Here is a 22,371-nt window from a genome sequence, read left to right as displayed (position 1 = left end):
GGGAGGCGAAGCCGGGGAGGAAACGGAAGTGAGGTAGGCAAGTGGGCTGGACCAGTCGTTCGCGTGCGCAGTTGCTGGTGTTTACTTCCGCCAGGCCTGGTCTGCAGCGCGGAGATGTTGCACGTGGGATGCCCTTCATGGGGTTCACCGGAATAGCGACCCTGGGTCATGTGAGAGGGCACCTTGGAGGTGACGATGTGGGTCCCAGCGACGGGACTTCCTTTGCGGTTGGCGCCCTTAGCCCTGGCGGGCGCGGGTCGCTTTTGCATTTTGAGGACCCGAGCGACAACGCGTGGAGACCCGCCTCGCCGTGGCTTGTCTGATTCATCCCCGCAGCTGTTGCCCTATCCTGACTTCGGGGAATCGCCTCCCTGGGTATGCAAGCACCGCTTGGACCCTAAGCGTTACGTAAGCAGTCGGGGATTGGCTGAGACCTTGGTGCAGATCCTGCGGGGGAGTCAAAAAGACCCTCGCTCTCTCTTCTTAGAGTGCAATCCAGGTGAGTCTAGCTGAATTGCATTTTCTTGAATGTTCGTCACTTAGGCAGACTTTTATAGACCGCAGGTAGGGTGCTATTGACACTTCCGTTTTCTTGAAGAAGCTTAGTTGTTGTCCACGAATGAGACATATTCTTAGATTTTGCTCTCCTCGCACATAGTTAAAAGTGCCACCCCCCCCCCCAAGAATTTTATCCTGTCCTGTGCATCTCCCGTAGACTATAGCAGGATGCTGAGAACACAAGATTTATAGATTTATAATTCTTTTTTTTTTTTTTAATAATCGTTTATTTGAAAGGCAAAGAGACCGAGAGCTTCTATCCACTCTTTCACTCCCCAAATGGCCACAGTGGCCAGGGCTGGGCAAGGCCGAAATCAGAAGCTTTTTCAAGGTCTCCCATGTGGATGTAGGGGCTCAAGTAAATGGGCCATTTTATGCTGCTTTCCCAGGCTCATTAGCAGGAAGCTGGATCAGAAGGGGAGCAGCCAAGACAGCCTGTGCCGGTATGGGATGCCTTCCCTGCAGGCAACCCACTATGCCACAGCACTGGCCTCTGAATAATAATTGTTAAAACACCCTTTCCTACCTTGAAGAGTCAGTTTTATTTATGCTTGATTTGATCTCGATGATCATGAATGAGTAAGTGTGGTAGGCTCCAGGCACTCCTTTTTGTTGCTTTTTTCTTCTAAGAGGTGATGAAACATTGTAATTAAGAGTGCAAGTTGCAGTCACTGACAGAATGGATTCGAAACCAAACTGCATACTTACCTGTTGGAATGTTGCAGTCAAGTGATTAAAATAGAGTAATACCTCATTTGGGAGTGTAGTGGGAATGAAAATTAGATAATACATGTATAATACCTAATAAACTTCTGATATTGAGAAAGATTATATTGTTACTTTTGCATCTAAATGTTTTCTTTTGTTATTATCCTAGGTCCTGGAGTGCTGACTCAGGCATTACTTGAAACTGGTGCCAAAGTGGTTGCCCTTGAAAGTGACAGAAATTTCATTCCTCGTTTGGAGGTATATTTCTTGTTCTTAAAAATAATTCATTGTTCAGTCAGCTGCCTTAAAGTGAGTTAGTGAGGTAAAACTAAGCACATAATTTATTTTTATAGAATTTCTTCTAGGAGTCTTTTTTTTTTTTTTTTTTTTTTTTTTTTTTAAGATTTATTTTATTTTGAAAGAGTTACAGAGAGAGGTGTTCGGTCCGCTGGTTTACTCCCCAGATGACTGCAACGGCTGGAGTTGTGCTAATCCGAAGCCAGGAGCTTCCTCTGGGTCTCCCACGTGGGTGCAGGGGCCCAAGCACTTGGGCCATCTTCCACTGCTATCCCAGGCCACAGCAGAGAGTTGGATCAGAAAAGGAGAGCAGCCAGAACTAGAACTGGTACCCATATGGGATGCCAGCGCTTCAGGCCAGGGCTTTAACCCCCTGCGCCACAGTGCCAGCCCCTAGAGGTCTTGTCTTAAATATCTTGTTATCCCTAGTGACTAGGACAAGTAAGTATTCAATGCTTGTTGAATGACCAAAAGACTGAGAGTAATGATTTTCTTTGGGGCCCAGCGTTGTGGCATAGCAGGTAAAAAGCCTCTGCCTGGGTGCTGGCATCCCATATGGGTGCAGTTCGAGTCCTGGCTGCGCCACTTCCAATCCAACTCCATGCTAATGCACCTGGGGAAGCAGTGGAAGATGGCTCAAGTGCGTGGGCCCCTACAGCCCACATAGGAGACCCAGAAGAAGCTCCTGACTCCTGGCTTCTGTCTGGTCCAGCCCTTGCTTTTGTGGCCATTTGGGGAGTGAACCAGTGGATGGAAGATCTCCCTCTGTCCTCTGTGTACCTCTCTCTATTTCTCTCTCCCTAACTGTGCCTTTCATGTAAACAAAATAAATCTTTAATTAAAAAGTATTTTTAAAGATTAATTTTCTAGGTCTAGCTGTTGTTGGGGCTCAGAAAACAATAACCCATATTACAGCAGTTTGGAATACTAAGTACTTTGAAGTAAAGGACATTGGAAGCCCCTAGAAGCAGCCTCAGAACTAAGATCTATTTGATGTCTCCTGCCCTCCTGTCCATCTCATTCTCCCCTAAAACCAGAATTCCTCTTTGCTAAGGTGAGATATAAAAATTAGAGCTATTTTTCCCCAAATCAAGCCATAAAACCTCTCATCTCCTGTTCCCCATTTGTTGTATTATATTAGATCATATCATTTTTCTCCAATCAACATTTCTACACGCTTGGTTATTCCTCATTAAATCTGAGCATACAAATGGACAGTTTTTCCTTAGTCTTTGGGTCTTCATTGTGAAGATTCCTGTATCATGTAATACTTTGATTAGACATCTTAGAGCTTATCTCATTTTAAAATTTTTTAAAAGATTTTATTTTTATTTATTTGAGAGGCAGAATTACAGACAGTGAGAGGGAGAGACAGAGAAAAGTCTTCCATCTGCTGGTTCACTCCCCAAATGGCTGCTATGGCCAGCACTAGGCTGATCTGAAGCCAGCAACCTGAAGTTTCTTCCATACGGGGGCAGGGGGCCAATGACTTGGGCCATCTTGCACTGCTTTCTCAGGCCATTAGCAGAGAAGTGGATCAGAAGAGGAGCAACTGGGACACAAATAGGCGCCCATGTGGAATGCCGGCACCACAGGCAGAGGCTCAGACCAATTCACCACAGTGCTGGCCCCTGAAGCTTATCTCTTATTAACCTATCATTAGGGTAGTGTCAACTGTTACCCCTACAATGGGGCATGACGTCTTTCCTCCCCTGCACTCAGCTGCACACTGGGTGACTTTAAACAGGTTGTGTAGCTGGGATCACTGGGCTTAATTCCTCATCTCTACTAGGCTGCCCCTACTTCCTGAGCGATTGGAGTCTAACTGGAGTGTTAGGTTAGTGGGACTATGTGAAGTCTGGATTTAGAATTTCAGAGGCAAGAAAGGTTTGATATGATCAGATACCACTGCACAGAATGAAGGCATCATCCACATGGATTTTTCAGTGACTCTGCTTCTTAGACAACAGACAAGTTCATGTATCGAGTCAAGAAGTGGAAATTCCTTGCATCATCTGCCAGCTCTTTTATTTCTTTTTTGTTTTTTAAGAGATTTATTTATTTATTTGAAAGTCAGAGTTACACAGAGAGAGGAGAGGCAGAGAGAGAGAGGTCTTCTGTCAGCTGGTTCACTCCCCAATTGGCCGCAATGGCCGGAGCTTCGCCAATCCGAAGCCAGGAGCCAGGAGCTTCTTCCAGGTCTCCCACACAGGTGCAGGGGCCCAAGGACTTGGGCCATCTTCTACTGCTTTCCCAGGCCATAGCAGAGAGCTGGATCAGAAGTGGAGCAACTAGGACGCGAACCAGTGCCCATATGGGATACCGGCATTTCAGGCCAGGGTGTTAACCCACTGTGTCAGCTCTTTTTCTCTCTCTTTCTACTTCCTTTATAAATCTATAGATTCAGTTTCAGAAACTTATACTTCTCTATACCAACTTTCTGACACCTTGAAGAATGGCTTTATCTATGAGCATTATTGTCACTCCACAACTAGCTACTTTGAAAAGAACTGAGGGTGTTAGCCCTGTTAATTGTTACCAAATCTGCTGGTTTGTATATGTTAAAAAAAATGGACACATTAAATTGTTCAAACATTTGAGGTCCCAAAATGTGATTTGGTGAGAATAGCCATCTCTAATTTCAACTAAGAAACTGAAAGCAAGAAATTAACTTTTCTTTTTGTTTGAAAAATGGTCCAGATTCTGAAGTTAATCTACATGTTCACAAAATGTTTAAGGTGGCACTGCTACACCCTTTTTCTGTTTGCAGTTTGTTAGCCTGTTAACACAATAGTTGCTGTTCTTTGAGCTTTTCAAAATGATGTTTTAATTTAAATTTTCAACACAATTCTTATGTGAGTATCATCAGGCAAAATTCTGCATGAATTGGTCTTTTTACCATTAGAAAAGTGTGGTGACAGGTAAATGACCTTTCCCTGTCTAAATCAACTGTCCCATCAGGCAGTGCTGCTGTCTGGCCACTGAAAGGCTCTCCTTTTTGCTTCTAAAGACTGAGAAGATTTTCAGGATAACATCTGACTCTGGATTTCATCTAACTTCAGATTTCTTTCTTCCCCCATCCCTCATAAAACCTGGCATGCGACAGTGACTGTGTCAGAGACAAAGGTTATTTTCTTATCTGGATGCGCTGGATGTGCACTTGTTAGAGTTTGCATTTTGTGACAGTAACTCATGATACATACATTTACATCCTGAAAAGATTGTTACAGAATGAACTGTGTACATTCACTTGAAGAGATGTCAGTTTTCATGGTAAGCTGTCTTACTTCATCAGGAATAGAGCAGTCTTCAAATCAGGCTGAATGTTAGCCCTAGCACTTAATAACTTGAGGACCCTACACCTTTGTAAGCCCCTGTACTTCTAACATAAAGTAAGAGATATTAATGCCTACCTGTGCAATCTTGATGAAGTTTAAATGAGAAACCTTTAGATAAAATGCCTGACATCATGACTAAGAGGAAACTCAAGGGTTACTTTCCTTTTTGATTCCTAAATGCAATCTAGTTTTAAACTGTGATTGCACAATTATCTTACGAATTGAATTGTTTATTCTGGAACTTTGGCTCTCATTGTGTTTGAATTGTGGAGTGGTAAATCACAGTTGCTAAAGCAAAGTGCATGGTGCCCTCTCATCATGAGAATAACAAAGTAATAAAGTATACATTTTTTCCTAACCTCTAAGGGAGTTAACTCTGCTACAAGGTGAGCAAATCAAGGCATTAAAAATCTTGAAATATTTTGAACCTTTTCCTTTGGACAAGATCTTTAGTTGCCTCCACCTTTAGAAAAAGTAGATGAAATTGGGGCCAGCATTGTGGTGTAATAGGTAAAGCCACTGCCTGTGAGGCCAGCATCCCCTATCGGCACCAGTTTATGTCTCAGCTGCTCTACTTCCAATCCAGCTATTGGCCTGGGAAAAGCAGTGGAAGATGGCCCAAGTACTTGGGTCCCTGCTACCTGTATGGGAGACCTGGATGAAGCAGCTGGGCCATTGTAACCATCTGGGGAGTGAACCAGTGGGTGGGAGATCTCTCTCTCTTTGCTTCATCCTCTCACTGTAACTCTGACTTTAAAGAAATAATAAATCTTGGGCCGATGCCACAGCTCACTCGGCTAATCCTCCGCCTGCAGCACCAGCATCCCGGGTTCTAATCCTGGTTGGGGCACTGGATTCTGTCCTGTTTGCTCCTCTTCCAGGCCAGCTCTCTGCTGTGGCCCCGGAAGGCAGTGAAGGATGGGCCAGGTGCTTGGGCTCTGCACCCGAATGGGAGACCAGGAGGAAGCACCTGGCTCCTGGCTTTGGATCAGCACAGCGCACCGGCCGTAGCAGCCATTTGGGGGGGTGAACCAACAGAAAAGGAAGACCTTTCTCTCTCACTGTCTAACTCTGCCTGTCAAAAAAAAATAATAATACATCTTTTTTTTTTTTTTTTTTTTGACAGGCAGAGTGGACAGTGAGAGAGAGAGAGAGACAGAGAGAAAGGTCTTCCTTTTGCCGTTGGTTCATCCTCCAATGGCCGCCGTGGCCGGCGTGCTGCGGCCGGCGCACCACGCTGATCCGATGGCAGGAGCCAGGATCCAGGTGCTTTTCCTGGTCTCCCATGGGGTGCAGGGCCCAAGCACCTGGGCCATCCTCCACTGCACTCCCGGGCCACAGCAGAGAGCTGGCCTGGAAGAGGGGCAACCAGGACAGAATCCGGCGCCCCGACCGGGACTAGAACCTGGTGTGCCGGCGCCGCTAGGCGGAGGATTAGCCTAGTGAGCCGCGGCGCCGGCCAATAATAGTAAATCTTAAAAAAAAAGAAAAGAAAGTCTAACTCTGCCTGTCCAAAAAAAAAAAAAAAAAAAAGAAAACGAAAAAAGAAGAAATAATAAATCTTAAAAAAAGACAAAGTAAATGAAAAATTAAGGGGAAGAAGTGAAGTGAACTACATAATGTTCTAAGTTCATTTTGTGCATGACTGACAGGATTCTCCTAGGAAAAAGTGGTATCCTGGAATGTTCCTGTCTTTTGCTTAAATGTTTTAGTTGTTTTTGTCTTCTGTGAAACGTCTTTGATTTCTTCTCATGACCACAGCAGATAGCTGACAGCTGTGCCTGAGCCTGAGATCTCAGAATCTTTGCCTAGTGCTCCAGGTAACCACTGCAAGGCAATTAGATTCATATGAAGAAACCTCTTGAACAATTGAAGCTATTGAGATACAGTAACTATGGGTCTAGATGCTGTGGTTTAGCAGGTAGAGCCACTGCCTACAGTGCCAGCATCCCATATTGGAGTCCCAGGTGCTCCACTTCCAATCCAGCTCTCTGCTATAGCCTGGGAAAGCAGTAGAAGACGGTCCAAGTGCTTGGGCTCCTGCACCCATGTGGGAGACCCAGAGGAAGCACCTGACTCCTAGCTTCAGAAGGAGCCCAGCTCTGGCTGTTAAGGCCATCTGGGGAGTGAACTAGCGGATCTTGGAAGACCTCTCTCTCTCTGCCTCTTTCTCTCTGTTACTCTGCCTTTCAAATAAATAAATAGATTAAAAAAAAAAAAGATAAAGTAAAAGGATAAGAATTTGTTGACAGGACTGGCGCTTTGGCATAGCAGGCAAAGCTGCTGCTTTGCAGTGGTAGCATCACATAGGGGTGCGGTTTTGAATCCCAGCTGCTCCACTTCCCATCCAGCTCCCTGCTAATGTGCCTAGAAAAGCAAAGGAAAATGGCGCAAGTCTCTGGGCCCCTGCCACCCACATGGGACATCCAGAAGAAGCTCCTGGCTCCTGTCTTCAGCCTGCCTTAACCCTGCCATTACAGACATTCGGGGGAGTGAACTAGCAGATGGAAGACCTCTGTCTCTCTGTCACTTTGCCTTTTAAATAAATTAATTAAAAAAAAAAAGAATTTGTTGGAGATTATATTTGCTTTTTAAGTGGGTAAGGGGTGCTTTTTCTTGGTAATATTGTATTTTCACCACTTTCTAGACATTAATTGGTTTTCAATTCTCTTGTTAAATTTTAGGTATGTTAGTAATATTTCCTATAAGATATTTGAATTATTACATATTTTCATATTATTACTTTTTGAGGTTGAACTTTGAATTGTTGAAAAGTTCAGCAATTCTGAAATTTTTTAACATATTCTCTCTCTTCTTAGTCCTTAGGAAATAATCTGGATGGAAAACTAGAAGTGGTCTACTGTGACTTCTTTAAATTGGATCCTAGAAAGTGTGGACTAGTAAGACCACCCATTATGATTTCACATGTGCTTTTTCAGAATTTGGGAATAAAGGCACTTCCTTGGTCAGCAGGTGATTTTTGTCATTCACTAAAGGAAATACCTTATTTATCTGCCAGCTCACTTTAGCAGTATACCCGGTTTGTTGACAGGATGTGTGTATAATTTATTTTGTTCAGTTTATGAACAGATGACCTTACACTGAATATGGATGGCATTGCCCTCTCCTGGACACAACCAGATTATATATACAAAGGCCAAATCCCATGTTAAAGAAAGATGAAAAAAAATTAATTAAACTAAATGTAAAATTAATGTAGTTTGTTAATTCACCTTGCATCATTAAAATATGGTCATAGGGAAAAAATGTTAAGAACTTAATTTGAATCTTTTTCCTTATATTCCTAACAGGTATTCCCTTAAAAATAATTGGAATCTTCCCAATTAAAAATGAAAGAAAGGCACTATGGAAACTTTTATATGACCTATATTCCTGCACTTCTATATATAGGCATGGACGAGTAGAACTAAATATGTTCATTAGTGAAAAAGAATACCAGGTAAGTTATTAACAAGTACCTGTTTTTTGCTTTGAAGCAATTCTGTGATTTTTTTTTTCTGATTAGGCTTAATCTGTGTTTGGCATTGTTAATTTAGAACTTGACATTTTAAGTTTTTTTTTAATTGTGGTAAAATATACATACCTTAAAATGGTGCATTTCAACTATTTTCAGATGTGCAGTTCAATGGGATTAAGTGTACCTACATTGTATGGCCATTACCACCAATAATTCCCAAAATTGTTTCATTATTCTGTATTAAAACTCTGTACCTAATTCCCATACTCCTTTTCCTCCAGACCTAGTTACCGTTATTCTATCTGTCTCTATTAATCTGACTACTCTAGATAATTCATGTGGGTAGACTCATGTATTTGTCTTTTTGTGTCTGGGTTATTTTACTCAGCATAGTGCCTTCATGGTTTGTCCATGTTGTTGGATATGTAACAATTTTATATACTTTAAGGCTGAAGAATACTTCCTTCTATGGATACATCACAATTGTGTATCCATTGTATCAGTGGACACTTGATTGCTTCCCCTTTTGTCTATTGTGAATAGTGCTGCCATGAGTATGAATTTACAAATATCTCTTTAGTTCCCTCTTTTCAGTCCTTTCGGGTATGTACTAGAGGTAGGATTACTGGATCATATGGTGATTCTATTTCTAATGTTTTCACTTTCAATAATTCATGTACCATTTTACATTCCCGCCAGCAGTGCACATTGGTGTCAGTCTCCACATTTTCACCAATGCTTTTTTTTCTGGAGTACCCATCCCAATAATGTGAAGTTATATTTCACTCTAGTTTTGATTTGCATTTTCCTAATGTTTAGTCATGTTGTACATCTTTTCATGTACTTATTAACCATTTGTATATCTTCTTTGGAGAAGTACTTATTCATGTGCTTTGCTCATTTTTATTTAATATTTAACATTGGACAGACCTAAAGACAGAAAGTTCTGATCTGCTGGATCACTTCCCAAGTGTCTGCAGTAATAGGGGCTGGGTTAGGGCTGGTGCGATAAGCCAGGAACACAATCTATGTGCTTTACCCATTTTAAAATCCACTTGTTTGTTCTATTACTGAGTTTTAGTAGCATATATATACTGGATACTAGTCCCCTACCAGACAAATGTTTTGCAGATATTTTCTCTAATTTTGTGGGTTGCCTTTTCCTCTGCTGATAATGTCCTTTGATGCCCAAAGCTTTTAATTAAAAAAAAAAAAAAAAACTTTTAAAAAGTTGAGACAAAAAGAAATCCCATCAGATGACTCACTCTCCAAATGCCTACAGTGATGGAGATAAGGCCAAAAGTAGGAGCCAGAAACTAATCCTGGCCCTCCACATGGTGACAGGGACCCCACTACCTAAGCCACCGCTGCTGCTTCCCTGGGTCCTCATTGGCAGAAAGGTGGAAACAGTTGTCAGATCCAGTTTTCAAACCCAGGTACTCTGATGTAGGATACAGGTGTCCCAACCAGTTGCTTACGTGCCAGGCCAAATGTCTGCCCCCAAGTTTTTAATTTTGATAAGGTCATATTTGTCAATTTTTTTATTTTTAAAGATTTATTTATTTATTTATTTGAGAGGTAGAGTTAAAGACAGTGAGAAGAAGAGACAAGAGAGAAAGTTCTTTCTGTTGGTTCACTCCCCAAATGGCCACAACGGCTGGAGCTATGCCGATCTGAAACTAGGAGCCAGAAACTTCCTACAGGTCTCCCTCGCAGGTGCAGGGGCCCGAGCACTTGGGCCATCCTCCACTGCCTTCCTAGGTTATAGCAGAGAGCCTGATTGGAAGAGGAGCAGTGGGACTAGAACCAGCGGCTATATGGGGTGCCAGCGCCGCAGGCGGAGGATCAACCTACTGCACCATGGTGCCAGCCCCTTGTCTATTTTTTCTTGCATGTGGGTTTGGTGTTAAATCTAAGAGGTCATTGTCAAATTCGGTGTTGTGAACCATTTCAGATAGCGCTATAATTTTTGCTCTTATTGTTTAGTTCTTGATCTGTTTTAAGTTTGATGTTTGTATTTCATGTCAGGTAAGAGTTACTTCGTTTGCAGTTAGATATCTAGTTTTTCCCAATTCTATTTATTGAAAAAACTAACTTCCCTTGTTCAGTGGTCTTGGCACCCTTGTTAAAAATCCTTTGAACAGTGTCAAGTAGCTAACCTAGTGAAGATAGCCATGTCCCATGTAGGGAGACTTGGGTTTCTTGCTCCAGTTTTCTGCTAATGCAGATCCTGGGAGGCAGTGGTGATGACTTAAATAGTTGGGTTCCTGCCACCTACCTGAGAGATCTGGGCATTCCCAGCTCCTAGCTTTTGCTCATTCCCAATCATTATAGGCATTTTGGGGTGAACCAGTAGATGAGAGCTCTCTCACTGCCTGTCAAATTTTAAGTAATAAAGAAAAATCATTTAGCCATATGAGTATGTGTGAGGGTCTGTTTATAGGCTATGTTTGTATTGGGAGGAGAAGGTATTTGGTCTGGGGCCGGTGCTGGGATGCAGTGGGTTAAGACAGCTGTGGGGCCGGCGCTGTGGCGTAGCGGGTAAAGCCGCCGCCTGCAGTGCTGGCATCCTATATGGACGCCGGTTCAAGTCCCGGCTGCTCCTCTTCCAATCCAGCTCTCTGCTATGGCCTGGGAAAACAGTAGAGAATAGTCCAGTTCCTTGGGCCCCTGCACTTATGTGGGAGACCCAGAAGAAGCTCCTGGCTCCTGGCTTCGGATCAGCTTAGCTCCAGCCATTGAGGCCAACTGGGGAGTGAACCAGCTGACGGAAGACCTGTCTGTCTCTCTCTCTCTCTCTGCCTCTCCTCTCTCTGTGTAACTCTTTTAAATAAATAAAAACTTTATTAAAGAAAAAGAAGACCAGCTGTAGTGCTGACCTCCCATGTGGGCACTAGTTTTGAATCCTGGCTCCTCCACTTTCCATCCGGCTCCATGCTAATATGCCTGGGAAAGCAGCAAAGGACCCAAGTGCTTGGGCCTGCCACCCACATGGGAGCCCTGGATAAAGCTTCTGGCTCCTTGCTTAGGCTTGGCCAAGTCCTGGCCATTGTGGCCATTTGGGTAGTGACCCAGCAGATGGAAAATCTCTCTTTCCTCCTTTATCTCTGTTGCTCTGCCTTTCAGATCAATAAGTAAATGTTTAAAAAGAGAAAAATAATTTGGTCTGGCACTGCCAGGGATACCACAAGTAGGATTCAAATTCAGTAAATTTATAGCAGGCTAATTTTTTTAGAGTTGATAATTTTATATGGCCCTTGACAGAAAAAAGGTTCTCCACCCCAGTCTATGTGTTTGGCCTATGCCAATACCATACTGTGTTGTTACTGTAGCTTTAGAGTTAGTTTTAAAATCAGAAACTCTGGTTGGTGCCGCGGCTCAATGAGCTAATCCTCTGCCTGTGGTGCCGGCACCCCGGGTTCTAGTCCCAGTCAGGGCGCTGGATTCTGTCCTGGTTGCTCCTCTTCCAGTCCAGCTCTCTGCTGTGGCCCGGGAGTGCAGTGGAGGATGGCCCAGGTCCTTGGGCCCTGCACATGCATGGGAGACCAGGAGGAGGTACCTGGCTCCTGGCTTCAGATCAGCACAACACGCCGGCTGCAACGCGCCGGCCATGGTGGCCACTTAGGGGGTGAACCAACAGAAAAAGGAAGACCTTTTTCTCTGTCTCTCTCTCACTGTATAACTCTGCCTGTCTAAAAAAAAAAAAAATAATCAGAAACTGTGAGTCTTCCAACTTTGTTCTCTTTTAAGATTATTAAACTTCACCAGAGTTCCCAGAGATTCCATATGAATTTTAGGATGGAAAACATTTCTGCAAAAAGTGTTGTGATTTTGATAGTTACATTGAATTTGTAGATCATTTTGGTAGTACTAACACCTTAACAATATTAAATCTTCCAGTCCATGAACATGGTGTCTTTCCATTTAGTTGTGTCTTTATTTCAGTAATGTTTTATGTATAAGTTTTTTACACTGCTTGGTTAATTCCTAAAGTTTGGTGGTTTATTTATTTATTTATTTATTTGAAAGGCAGAGTTAGAGAGGTCTTCCATCTGCTGATTGGAAGATCCCCAAATGACTGTAACAGCCAGGGCTGGACCAGGCCAAAGCCAGAAACTAGGAATTTCATCTAGGTCTCCCACATGGGTGGGAGAAGCACTTGGGCCATCTTTTACTGCTTTCCTGGCACATTAGCAGAGAACTGGATTGGAAGTGGGGCAGCTCTGACTGGAACCGGTGCCCATATGGAATGCTGACATTGCAGATACCAGTTAAATGCACTACATCACAATGCTGGCCCCTGCTTTTTAATGCTATTATAAATTGAATTTTTCTTTTAAAAAATTTCCTTTTGCAGTTACACTTTGATGGTAAATAAAAAATAAAACAGATTTTTCTGTCCTGTAACTTTATTGAATTAGTTTATTCTGACTTTTTTTTTTTTTTGGTGGTATCATTGGGATTTGTAGACTTGACAGATGACAGAATTATCTCAATTTATTTTAATGATCTTAATTTACTTTTTGATTCTGTAATCAGATAACATTTAATTACATAAAATAGAAAGTGTCCCAGAAGAGGTTGGCTTTATAGAGAAAAAGGACTAAAGAAGGCAGACACAAAAAGTGGATTGATCATTCTAAAGTTACTTTCATTGCAAGACAGGGAAAGGAAACAGAACAAAAGAAAAATCACTGGTTGTCATCAGCTTACTTCAGCTTACCCTGTCTGTATAAGAGATAAAGCAGTGCAAACATTTTTTCATTTTTATTTAATGAATCCATTTTTACATCGATACAACTTTAGGAATACAGTGGTTCTCTCCCCCATACTGCCCCCCCCCAAGCTCCCATCCCACCTCCCATTCCCTCTCCCATCTCCTTCGTTATGGATCATTTTTAGTATGACTTTGTATACAGAGGACCAACTCCATGCTAAGCATAGATTTCAGCAATTTGTACCCGTGCACACACAGAACATATAGAGTACAGTTTGGGGAGAGAATTTTCAGTTGATTCTCATATTACAATTCAATAGGGAAAGAGGTCCTAACTGGGGAGCAAGTGCACAGTGACTGCTGTTGTTCCTTTACCAATTGACAGTCTTTTTTATGATGTCAGTGATCATCCAAGGCTCTTGCCATGGGCTGCCAAGGCTATGGAAGCCTTTTGTGACCATAGACTCCATCGGTATCTGGACACACCCATAAGCAAAGTGGATGTTCTCTCCTCCCTTCAGAGAAGAGTGTATCATCCTTCTTTGATGACCCTTCCTTTCCTCTGAGGTCTCACAGAGATCCTCCACGTAGGATGTCTTTTTATCACAGAGTCTTGGCTTTCCATGCCTGAAATGCTCCCACTGGCCTTTCAGGAAGCCTTGATTCTGAAGTCAGAGTGTTATTTACTGCGAAAGTCATTCTAGGAGTCTGCTGTGTGGACTGCTTCCCATGTTGGTCCTTCCTTCCTTTTTAATTCTATTATTTTACTGGGTACTTGATGTTATTTATATCGTCCCTTTTAAACTTAGACCAGTCTCTGTGTTGCCTTTAACATTTAATGTGATAATTTAATAGTGAAAATGGCGTTTATACCACTGATTCTTATGGGTTTGGAGCCCCATGATTAGTTCTTAGGCTGTACCCTGAGGAGGTAAGACTATATGCCTGTGTGTAGAACTATACTGTTTTACAGTTTTAGACTGCCTGCTTCAGAAAATTTTTTTTCTACCCAGAATGCTTCATGTTAGTAATCTATTGATCTGATACAATAGAATGTCCTTATTGTGAGACAGCTCTGGGTTAGGGTAGTACAGCAAGCAAAGAAGGAATGCTTTATCCACCTCAACCCAGATGTAAGTAAATACTGACTAGCCCTGAAAGTACAGCAGGGCCTCAGATCCTTGTGGCTGCACAGAGTATATAAATGAAAGAGCGAAAGGAAGAGACACAGGAAATGTTTCACCAGATTTTATCGTGCACTAGGAAAATGTCCCAGTGGCATGTGCCACTTTTACCTGGAACCTGTTTGAATGTGATTTCCTTCCTTCATAGTGCCTTCATTCACTGAAGTAACATCTCCTCTGTCAGGGGTCAACCATGACAGTTCTTGCCTCAAAATTTAATAGCCCACTTGAAAACTATTTCTTTTTTTAAGATTGATTTATTTATTTGAAAGGCATAGTTACAGAGAGGCAGACAAAGAGAGGTCTTCATGCACTGGTTCACTCCCCAAATGTTGGCAACAGCCAGGGCTCTGCTGCTTTGAAACCAGCCAGGAGCTTCTTGGGGTCTCCCATGCTGGTTCAGGGACCCAAGGACTTGGGCCATCTTCCACTGTTTTCCCAGGCCATGGTCGAGAGCTGGATAGGAAGTGGAGTAACAGGACTCAAACTGGCACCCATATGGGATGCCGGCTCTGCAGGCTGCAGCTTTACCCATTGCGCCACAGCACCAACCCCCCAGAAAAGTATTTCTAGCACATGTATCCTCACAGTTTATACTGGTAAGTTATTTAATTATTGGAATTAGCTAGAGTCCATAGGGCAGAAATTGTTTTGTTCACTTCCATAACTAAATGATTAACTAGTATACGTTCTATTTCATTTTTTTAACTGAAATTTTCCCTGGTAGGCCACATAAAGGCAAGCAGTGTCAACTGTATTATATTTTGAGTGTACTGGATGAAATATTTTCAAAATGAAAGTTTAAAAAGACTCTGAAATTGTTAAAGAATTTGGATATAATTCTAGTTTTTAAAATTTTGGATGCTATTAAAACCTAATCCTTAATTTTGCTTGATTATAGTTATATAAAATATGTACTTTTTATTTTCTTCTTGCTAGAAACTAATGGCAAATCCAAAAAATCCGAACTTGTATCAAGTATTAAGTGTGCTCTGGCAAGTAGCTTGTGAGATTAAGGTGCTGCATGTGGTGAGTAAAACCCTTCTAAATTTCAGGAGAGTGTTTTATGAGGGAGTGGGCATTTGATGCAGCAATTCAGCTGCCACTTAGCACTTTGATGCGGGATGTAGGTGTCTTAACTGCCAGACTCAGTACCAGCCCCCAAGCCTTGTCTTTGGTATTTTACTGTGATTTGAACCCATTCTTATTTTGAAATTTTTTTCTTTATAGAATTATTTTTCAGTTGGGGTCATATTTTAAAATTGCTTCATGAGCAAAATTGCTTATATAAAAGAAATGCTCCTTAATCTGAGGTGTCTATTTTAATGTATCCTTATGTCCTTCCATATTCAGTTTAGTTTGATAAAAAGGTTTTTCCAGTATGATAGAGTGAAAAGCAGCTTCGCATTGATCTAATAACCCTTAAACTACTGATTAATTTGGAAATGTTAGTTAGCTGTTAAAAACAGCCTTTATTGGGCTGGCGCCGCTGCTCACTAGACTAATCCTCTGCCTTGCGGCGCCGGCACACTGGGTTCTAGTCCCGGTCGGGGCGCGATTCTGTCCCGGTTGCCCCTCTTCCAGGCCAGCTCTCTGCTGTGGCCAGGGAGTGCAGTGGAGGATTGCCCAAGTGCTTGGGCCCTGCACCCCATGGGAGACCAGGATAAGCACCTGGCTCCTGCCTTCGGATCAGCGTGGTGCGCCGGCCACAGCGGCCATTGGAGGGTGAACCAACAGCAAAGGAAGACCTTTCTATCTCTCTGTCTGTCTCTCTCACTGTCCACTCTGCCTGTCAAAAAAAAAAGCCTTTTTTGCAAAGTTACATCAAAGGTTACTCTCCTTTATCTAAGTAACAGATAACGTTGCTGATACCAGGGTGGACGTTCGATCATTTGTTTCTTTATGTAAGAGAAAAGGAGTGAGTGGGTGTTCAGCCTGATAGTTAAGATGCTTGTGACCCCTATCAGAGTACCTGGGTTGGATTCTAATTCTGGATCCTGACTCTAGCTTCCTGCTACTGCAGGTCCTGAGGGGAGCAGTGATGACTGAAGCCACTGGGTTGCTGCCACCCACTGGAATCTGTTTCCTAGCTTTGGAAAGCAAACCAGCTAATGAAAGTTCTTCCTTTGTCTCTCTGCCTCTTAAATAAATAGCAAAAGGAGAGAGATGTGTATTATTCAATTGTCATGCTTTTTAATTAAGTCCAGTTACACTATGACCTGGGTTTAGTTCATAAGTAAGGTTTTAAGGCAGTAACAATTGCAGGCACTTTGACAAAGGAGCAATAAAAGAAAAGCTGTTTTTGTTTTTGTTTTTCTCCCCTCAAGGAGCCTTGGTCATCATTTGATGTATATACCCAAAATGGGAAGCTGAAAAAGCCAAAGCATAAGGTAAGAAAATACCTTTCTCTTTATCCATGTTACTGGAAACTTTATTTTCTTTGAGATTATCTGATTCTCTGTATTTATTTTGAGTTTTGGTTTTATTGTTTGTTTGTTTATGTGTCAGAGAAACAGAAGTTTGCATCCACTGTTTCCCTCTCCAGACACCCACAACAGCTGTAAGTGGGCTATGCCTAAACATGGAGCCAGAAATTCAATCCAGGTCTCCCAAGTGGATGGCAGGGAATTTATGGCTCCTGGCTTTAGCCTGATCCAACTCTGGATCTTGCAGGGATTTGAGGAGTGAACTGACAGAAGGGATATCTCTGTCTGACTCTGAATGTCTGTTTGTCTTTCTGTCTGTCTACCTTTCAAGTAAATAAATTTTTGTAATTAAAACAATTATAAGTAAATAATTTTATTTTATCCTTAAGACCTGGTTGTAGTGTTGGGCCTTGAATATAGCAAGAACTCAGTACATATTAGCATTGTGTTTGAGATTTGATTCCACCCTGCTTACAAATCAGTAAGTTGTTACTGTTTCTCGTATGCTGGCTGAAGACGCAGGCTCCTGGATCAAAGGACTGTATTTGTACCTCTGGCCCACGGAGTGATGTGGTGTGACGTGGCTCGTTGCATGCTGTGCGTGCAGTGACTGCATTGCAGCTGAGAGATGCAGAGCTGAGAGAATCATCTCCTTTGTAGCAAACATTAAGCAGGCCTGCTGTTTGTCCTGGAGAGAGAGGTTATTTAATTCCTAAAGTCAGTGCAGAGAATAAAAGGCCCAAGTAAAGAGTGGTTATGGCTTTGCCTTGGCTTGCTCAACAAGAAAATCCAGAGACACACAGGATCTGTGATGGTTGTGTCTTCCAACAGATAGCTTGAAGGAACAAATGAACAGTGTCATGCTCTGGCTGTAGTTTATGACTAACACAATTTATTTTCCCTTCTCTTCAGGATTCATTAGAACGAATGCAACAAAACTTGTATTTTATTCGAATGACTCCTCGTCGAAATTTATTCACAGAAAACTTAACTCCTATTAACTACGATGTATTTTTTCATATGGTAAAGCACTGTTTTGGGAAGCGCAATGCAAGCCTAATAGAACATTTAAGGTAAGTAAAAAGAATAAAAACAGCTATAAAAGTAGCAGCTTCATACAAGAATTATTTTTCATAGACAGGGTTTTTCATATGTTGATGAAGAAAGTGAGTTTACCACATTTTCACTCCTCTTCCTGGTTTTCCACATCATCTCCCACTGAACTTCATTTTTTTTTCTTCAAAAAACAATCAATGATGCCTACAACTTGCTCTTTCTTTGTCAGAATATAGGCCAAGTTTAACCTACAGAAAGAACTAGATGCCTGCCACCAGCTGCAATGGAGAAGGCAGTATTATTGGTAGCATACCCACTGTCTTCGTCTTGGCATTGCCTATTTTCAGTGCTTCTGTTTCCTAGACAAAGTAGGATGGATCGTTATATCCCAGGTCTCCTTGTCCTGAATCAGACTTTATATTTCTACCTAAAGCTTTATAAAATTATAGCTACTACTACCTACTTTGTATTTGTGTAAAAGTATTCTTACATAGGGCCAGTGTGTGCAGTTATGGGTTCTGCATTTCACCTGATAATCAGTCCATTGAGTCATTGAAGTATTGTCAGGGGATGGGTTAAATGTTAAAATAAATGATAAACTTGATCATCATTTAGTATATAATGCTGAACTATTGACCGGACAGTATTTATAAAAACAAATGTTGGCCGGCGCCGTGGCTCAATAGGCTAATCTTACGCCTTGTGGCGCCGGCACACCAGGTTCTAGTCCCGGTCGGGGCACCGGATTCTGTCCCAGTTGCCCCTCTTCCAGGCCAGCTCTCTACTATGGCCCGGGAGTGCAGTGGAGGATGGCCCAAGTACTTGGGCCCTGCACCCACATGGGAGACCAGGAGAGGCACCTGGCTCCTGGCTTCGGATCAGCACGATGCGCCGGCCGCAGCACACCGGCAGCCATTGGAGGGTGAACCAACGGCAAAAGGAAGACCTTTCTCTCTGTCTCTCTCACTGTCCACTCTGCCTGTCAAAAACAAACAAACAAACAAACCCACAAATGTCAGGGGTACAATACTGTGGCACAGTAGTTAATCCTCCACCTGTGCCACTGGCATCCCATATGAGTGCCAGTTCTAGTCCTTGGCTGCTCCTCTGTTGATCCAGCTCTTTGCTGTGGCCTGGAAAACAGTGGAAGATGGCTCAAGTGCTTGGGCCTCTGCACCCATGAGGGAGACCTGGAGGAAGCTCCAGGCTCCTGGCTTCAGGTTGGCCCAACTCTGGCCTTTGTGGCCATTTGGGGAGTGAGCCAGCGGATTGAACACCTTTCTCTCTGTCTCTCCTTCTTTCTATCTGTAACTATTTCTCAAACAAATAAATAAATAAAAATCTTTTTAAAAAAAGATATTGGGGTCGGTGCTGTAGTGTAGGGGATAAAGCCATTTCCTACAGTGCTGGCAACCCATATGGGTGCCAGTTCTAGTCCTGGCTGCTCCACTTCCAATCCAGCTCTCTGCTGTGGCCAGGAAAAGCAGTGGAAGATGGCCCAAGTGCTTGGGCCCCTGCACCCACGTGGGAGACCTGGAAGAAGCTTCTTACTCCTGGCTTCAGATTGGTACAGCTCCGGCCGTTGTGGCCATATAAGGAGTGAACCAGTGTTTGGAAGACACCTCTCTCCTTTCCCCCCTTCCTTCTCTCCCCCTCCCCACTCCTTTTCCCTCTCCCCTGTCTGCCTCTCTGTAACTCTGCCTTTCAAATAAATAAATAAATCTTTTTAAAAAATGTTAAAAGTGACAATAGACTAGAAAAATTTTTTACCTTGCCACTTTTTGGTAGTGGTTATTTTAAAAGAAAACATAGGGGCTGGCGCTGTGGCACAGTGGGTTAAAGCCCTGGCCTGAAGCGCCAGCATCCCATATGGGCACCTGTTCAAGACCCGGCTGCTCCACTTCCTGTCCAGCTCTCTGCTATTGCCCAGAAAAGCAATAGGAGATGGCCCAAGTCCTTGGGCCCCTGCACCCATGTGGGAGACTGGGAAGAAGCTCGTGGCTCCTGGCTTCGGATCGGCACAGCTCCGGCCGATGCGGTCATCTGGGGAGTGAGCTATCAGATGGAAGACCCCCCCCCCCCAACTCTGACTTTCAAATAAATAAATAAATCTTTAAAAAAAATAGAAAAATAAGGAATAAATAGGATAAATCATGGTATAGAATGTTAAAAATTCCCCCTGGATATCTCTGTTGATTGATCAAGATTACATTCAATATCACAAAGCACTGGAAATGTTTTCTACCAAAATATTTTGTTAAAATCAGTTACTTGTCAGCAGCTTTTTGGTGGTTGCTTGCTAGGCTAAGTATAAAGGAGTTTCCTGCTTTACAAGTTGCTCACCAGTGATGGTTATGTAAAAATGTGAACAGTAATTCCCACTTTGAAAACTGCCAAACAATAGCTTCTACAGGTTGTGCTTATTGTATGTACTTCTACATAAACAGAAATACAGTTAAGAATATTTTTGCAGAAAGTGAAAGGATGAAAGAGATAGGCAAGAGAGTTATTTAAAGGGTAGTTGGTAAATTAGAACTTTATGTAAGAATTGATCACATGTTAAATTCTGAGTCTTCTGTGTTCTTTGCAGGCTAGCTATGAAACTTGAGGGATAAACATAAAGTTGTAGACACTATATGGAAGCTCTTGACCTAACTATGATTAATTATATATGAGTTAGGCATTTTAAGTTGGTCTTAGAAGTGGTCTCTATCAATATTAACTGAGAGTTATCACAATGAATTGGGCTGGCATTGTGGCCTAGCAGGTACTGATGGGAAAGAGTGGTGGAAGATGGGCCAGGTGCTCAGGACCCTGCTATCCATGTGGGAGACTCAGAGGAAGCTCCTGGCTTTGGCCTGGCCCAGTGTTAGCTGTTGTGGCCACATAGGTAATGAACCAGCTGTTGGAATATCTCTTTCTCTCTGTCTCTCTATCTAACTCTGACTTTCAAATAGATAAATTTTTTTTTTAGTAAAGTGTGTTTGTTTACTTGTATTTATTTTACAGGTCATTGAGTCCAGTTGATGCAATGGATATATTGATGCAAACAAGAAAAAATGAAAAAGTGAAAATAACTGACATGTATCCTCAAGACTTTAAACGCCTTTTTGAAACTATAGAGTGTTCCAAAGATTATACCCATAAATGGCTATATGATGACAGCATGGAGAACACATATGCAGAAAACTAGACTGTCAAGACATCAGCTGGAGCAGTTTTTAACATAGATGAACTGAGTTTGGAAACCTTACCTCCTTTTAACAGAAAACTGTTCTTGTATTGCACAGATTAGGCAGATCATTCTGATAATTCCACTGGTGTGTTGGCTAAAACAGTGACTGCTATTTTATTCACAACGGAATAAAATGAAAACTTCAGTTAATTGTGGGTTTCAATCAGATTGAATTTGTTTTGCTTTAAATTTTTCTCTACTGTAAATATACTGGTAATTGTGGGTATTACCAGCTGAAACTTATTTTTAAAACTCCTTTTGTCCCAACATCTTATATTGTATTAATTTAAATATTCCACTTTGAGTGTTGCTGCATTTTGCATCCTTCTGTGAGAAGGAGAGGGCAGGAGTTTATATTATTATCTTAGGAAACAAATTAAATTGATTTAAGAGGTTTATTTTACCTTCCAATTTGTTGGAATGTAATATCAAGTACTGTACAATGAAAGTATTTAAATTTTAAATTTTTTTAGAAATTAAAATATTTTAAGTAACGAGATTTTGTGGTGTCTTTTTTTTTTAAGTGAAAGAGTTATCGAGAGAGACAGAATGAGAAGGAGAGAGAGAGAGATCTTCCATCTGCTGGTTCATTCCTCAAATGGCTGCAATGGCCAGAACTGAGCCAGACCAAAGCCAGGAAGCAAGAGATTCTATTGGGTCTCCCATGTGGGTGGCAAGGACCCAAGGACTTGGGCCATCCTCCTTTGCTTTAGTTGTCCATTCACTAAAAAGTAAATACTCAGTGAGGTGTGGTATGTATTAATGGTTGTTCATGGTAGCAGTAAGGTGCCCCCAAGAATTTGAAATTCTAAAGGTTAGCTTTCTTGCTAATTGTAAAAACCTAGATAAGAATTTTCAGAAGAGGTTAACTAAAGGTTGATAGTTTGTTATAATTAACAATGAAGAGATAAGTCAACTTCAGAAAAGCCAAGGAGGCAGAACTCCGCTGATGACTGTGAGAAAGATTGTAAATATGGCTCAGAGGGATTAATTGATGTTTTAGGAGAATGGGTGGGGTCAACCAACCAAAGAAGCACATTTAGGGCTCAGTGTGGTGGTGCAGGAGTTAGGCTGCTGCCAGTTGGAGTCCTGACTGCCCCACTTCCAATCCTGCTCTCTGCTAATAGGCCTGGGGAAGCAGCAGCAGCAGGTTCTTGGCTCCTGTCTTTGGCCTGACCCAGCCCCAGCCCTTGCAGCCAGTTGGAGAGCAAACCAGTGGATCAAAGATTCTCTGTGTTACTCCCTATCTCTGTGAGTGTGCATCTCAAATAAATAAGTCTTATGTACTTGAAAGGTAGAGAAACCGATTTTCTGTCCTTTGGTGCTCCCAACAGCTAGGGCTGGGCTAGGCTGAAGCTTGGAGCCTGAACCTAC

General features: G+C 42.2%; 1 protein-coding gene across 2 annotated transcripts; it reads left to right on the top strand.

Moving 5' to 3' along the window:
* Positions 1-7: 7 nt before the first annotated feature.
* TFB2M (transcription factor B2, mitochondrial) lies at positions 8-21,494 on the top strand. 2 transcript variants are annotated; one of them, XM_002717631.5, is made up of 8 exons: positions 8-499; positions 1,436-1,524; positions 7,721-7,874; positions 8,213-8,361; positions 15,220-15,309; positions 16,608-16,670; positions 17,619-17,779; positions 20,772-21,494. In XM_002717631.5, exons 1-8 carry the CDS (start codon positions 196-198, stop codon positions 20,953-20,955), a joined length of 1,194 nt encoding a protein of 397 aa, XP_002717677.1. In that variant the 5' UTR covers positions 8-195; the 3' UTR covers positions 20,956-21,494. The 2 variants fall into 2 exon arrangements, with proteins under 2 accessions (XP_002717677.1, XP_051676772.1); XM_051820812.2 differs by lacking the exon at positions 15,220-15,309 and having other exon boundaries at positions 25-499.
* The last annotated feature ends 877 nt before the right edge of the window (positions 21,495-22,371 follow it).

The sequence above is a fragment of the Oryctolagus cuniculus genome, chromosome 13, assembly GCF_964237555.1.
Source record: "Oryctolagus cuniculus chromosome 13, mOryCun1.1, whole genome shotgun sequence".
Lineage (NCBI taxonomy): Eukaryota > Metazoa > Chordata > Mammalia > Lagomorpha > Leporidae > Oryctolagus > Oryctolagus cuniculus.
Note: the sequence above shows the minus strand (reverse complement) of the source record. Positions and strands in the feature narration are given on the sequence as shown.

Bases quoted from the DNA above. Each gene is read 5' to 3' on its own strand.
- TFB2M (XM_002717631.5), top strand. From the start codon at position 196: ATGTGGGTCCCAGCGACGGGACTTCCTTTGCGGTTGGCGCCCTTAGCC. The intron at 500-1,435 runs GTGAGTCTAGCT...TTATTATCCTAG, and splicing joins CTTCTTAGAGTGCAATCCAG to GTCCTGGAGTGCTGACTCAG. The intron at 1,525-7,720 runs GTATATTTCTTG...CTCTCTTCTTAG, and splicing joins ATTTCATTCCTCGTTTGGAG to TCCTTAGGAAATAATCTGGA.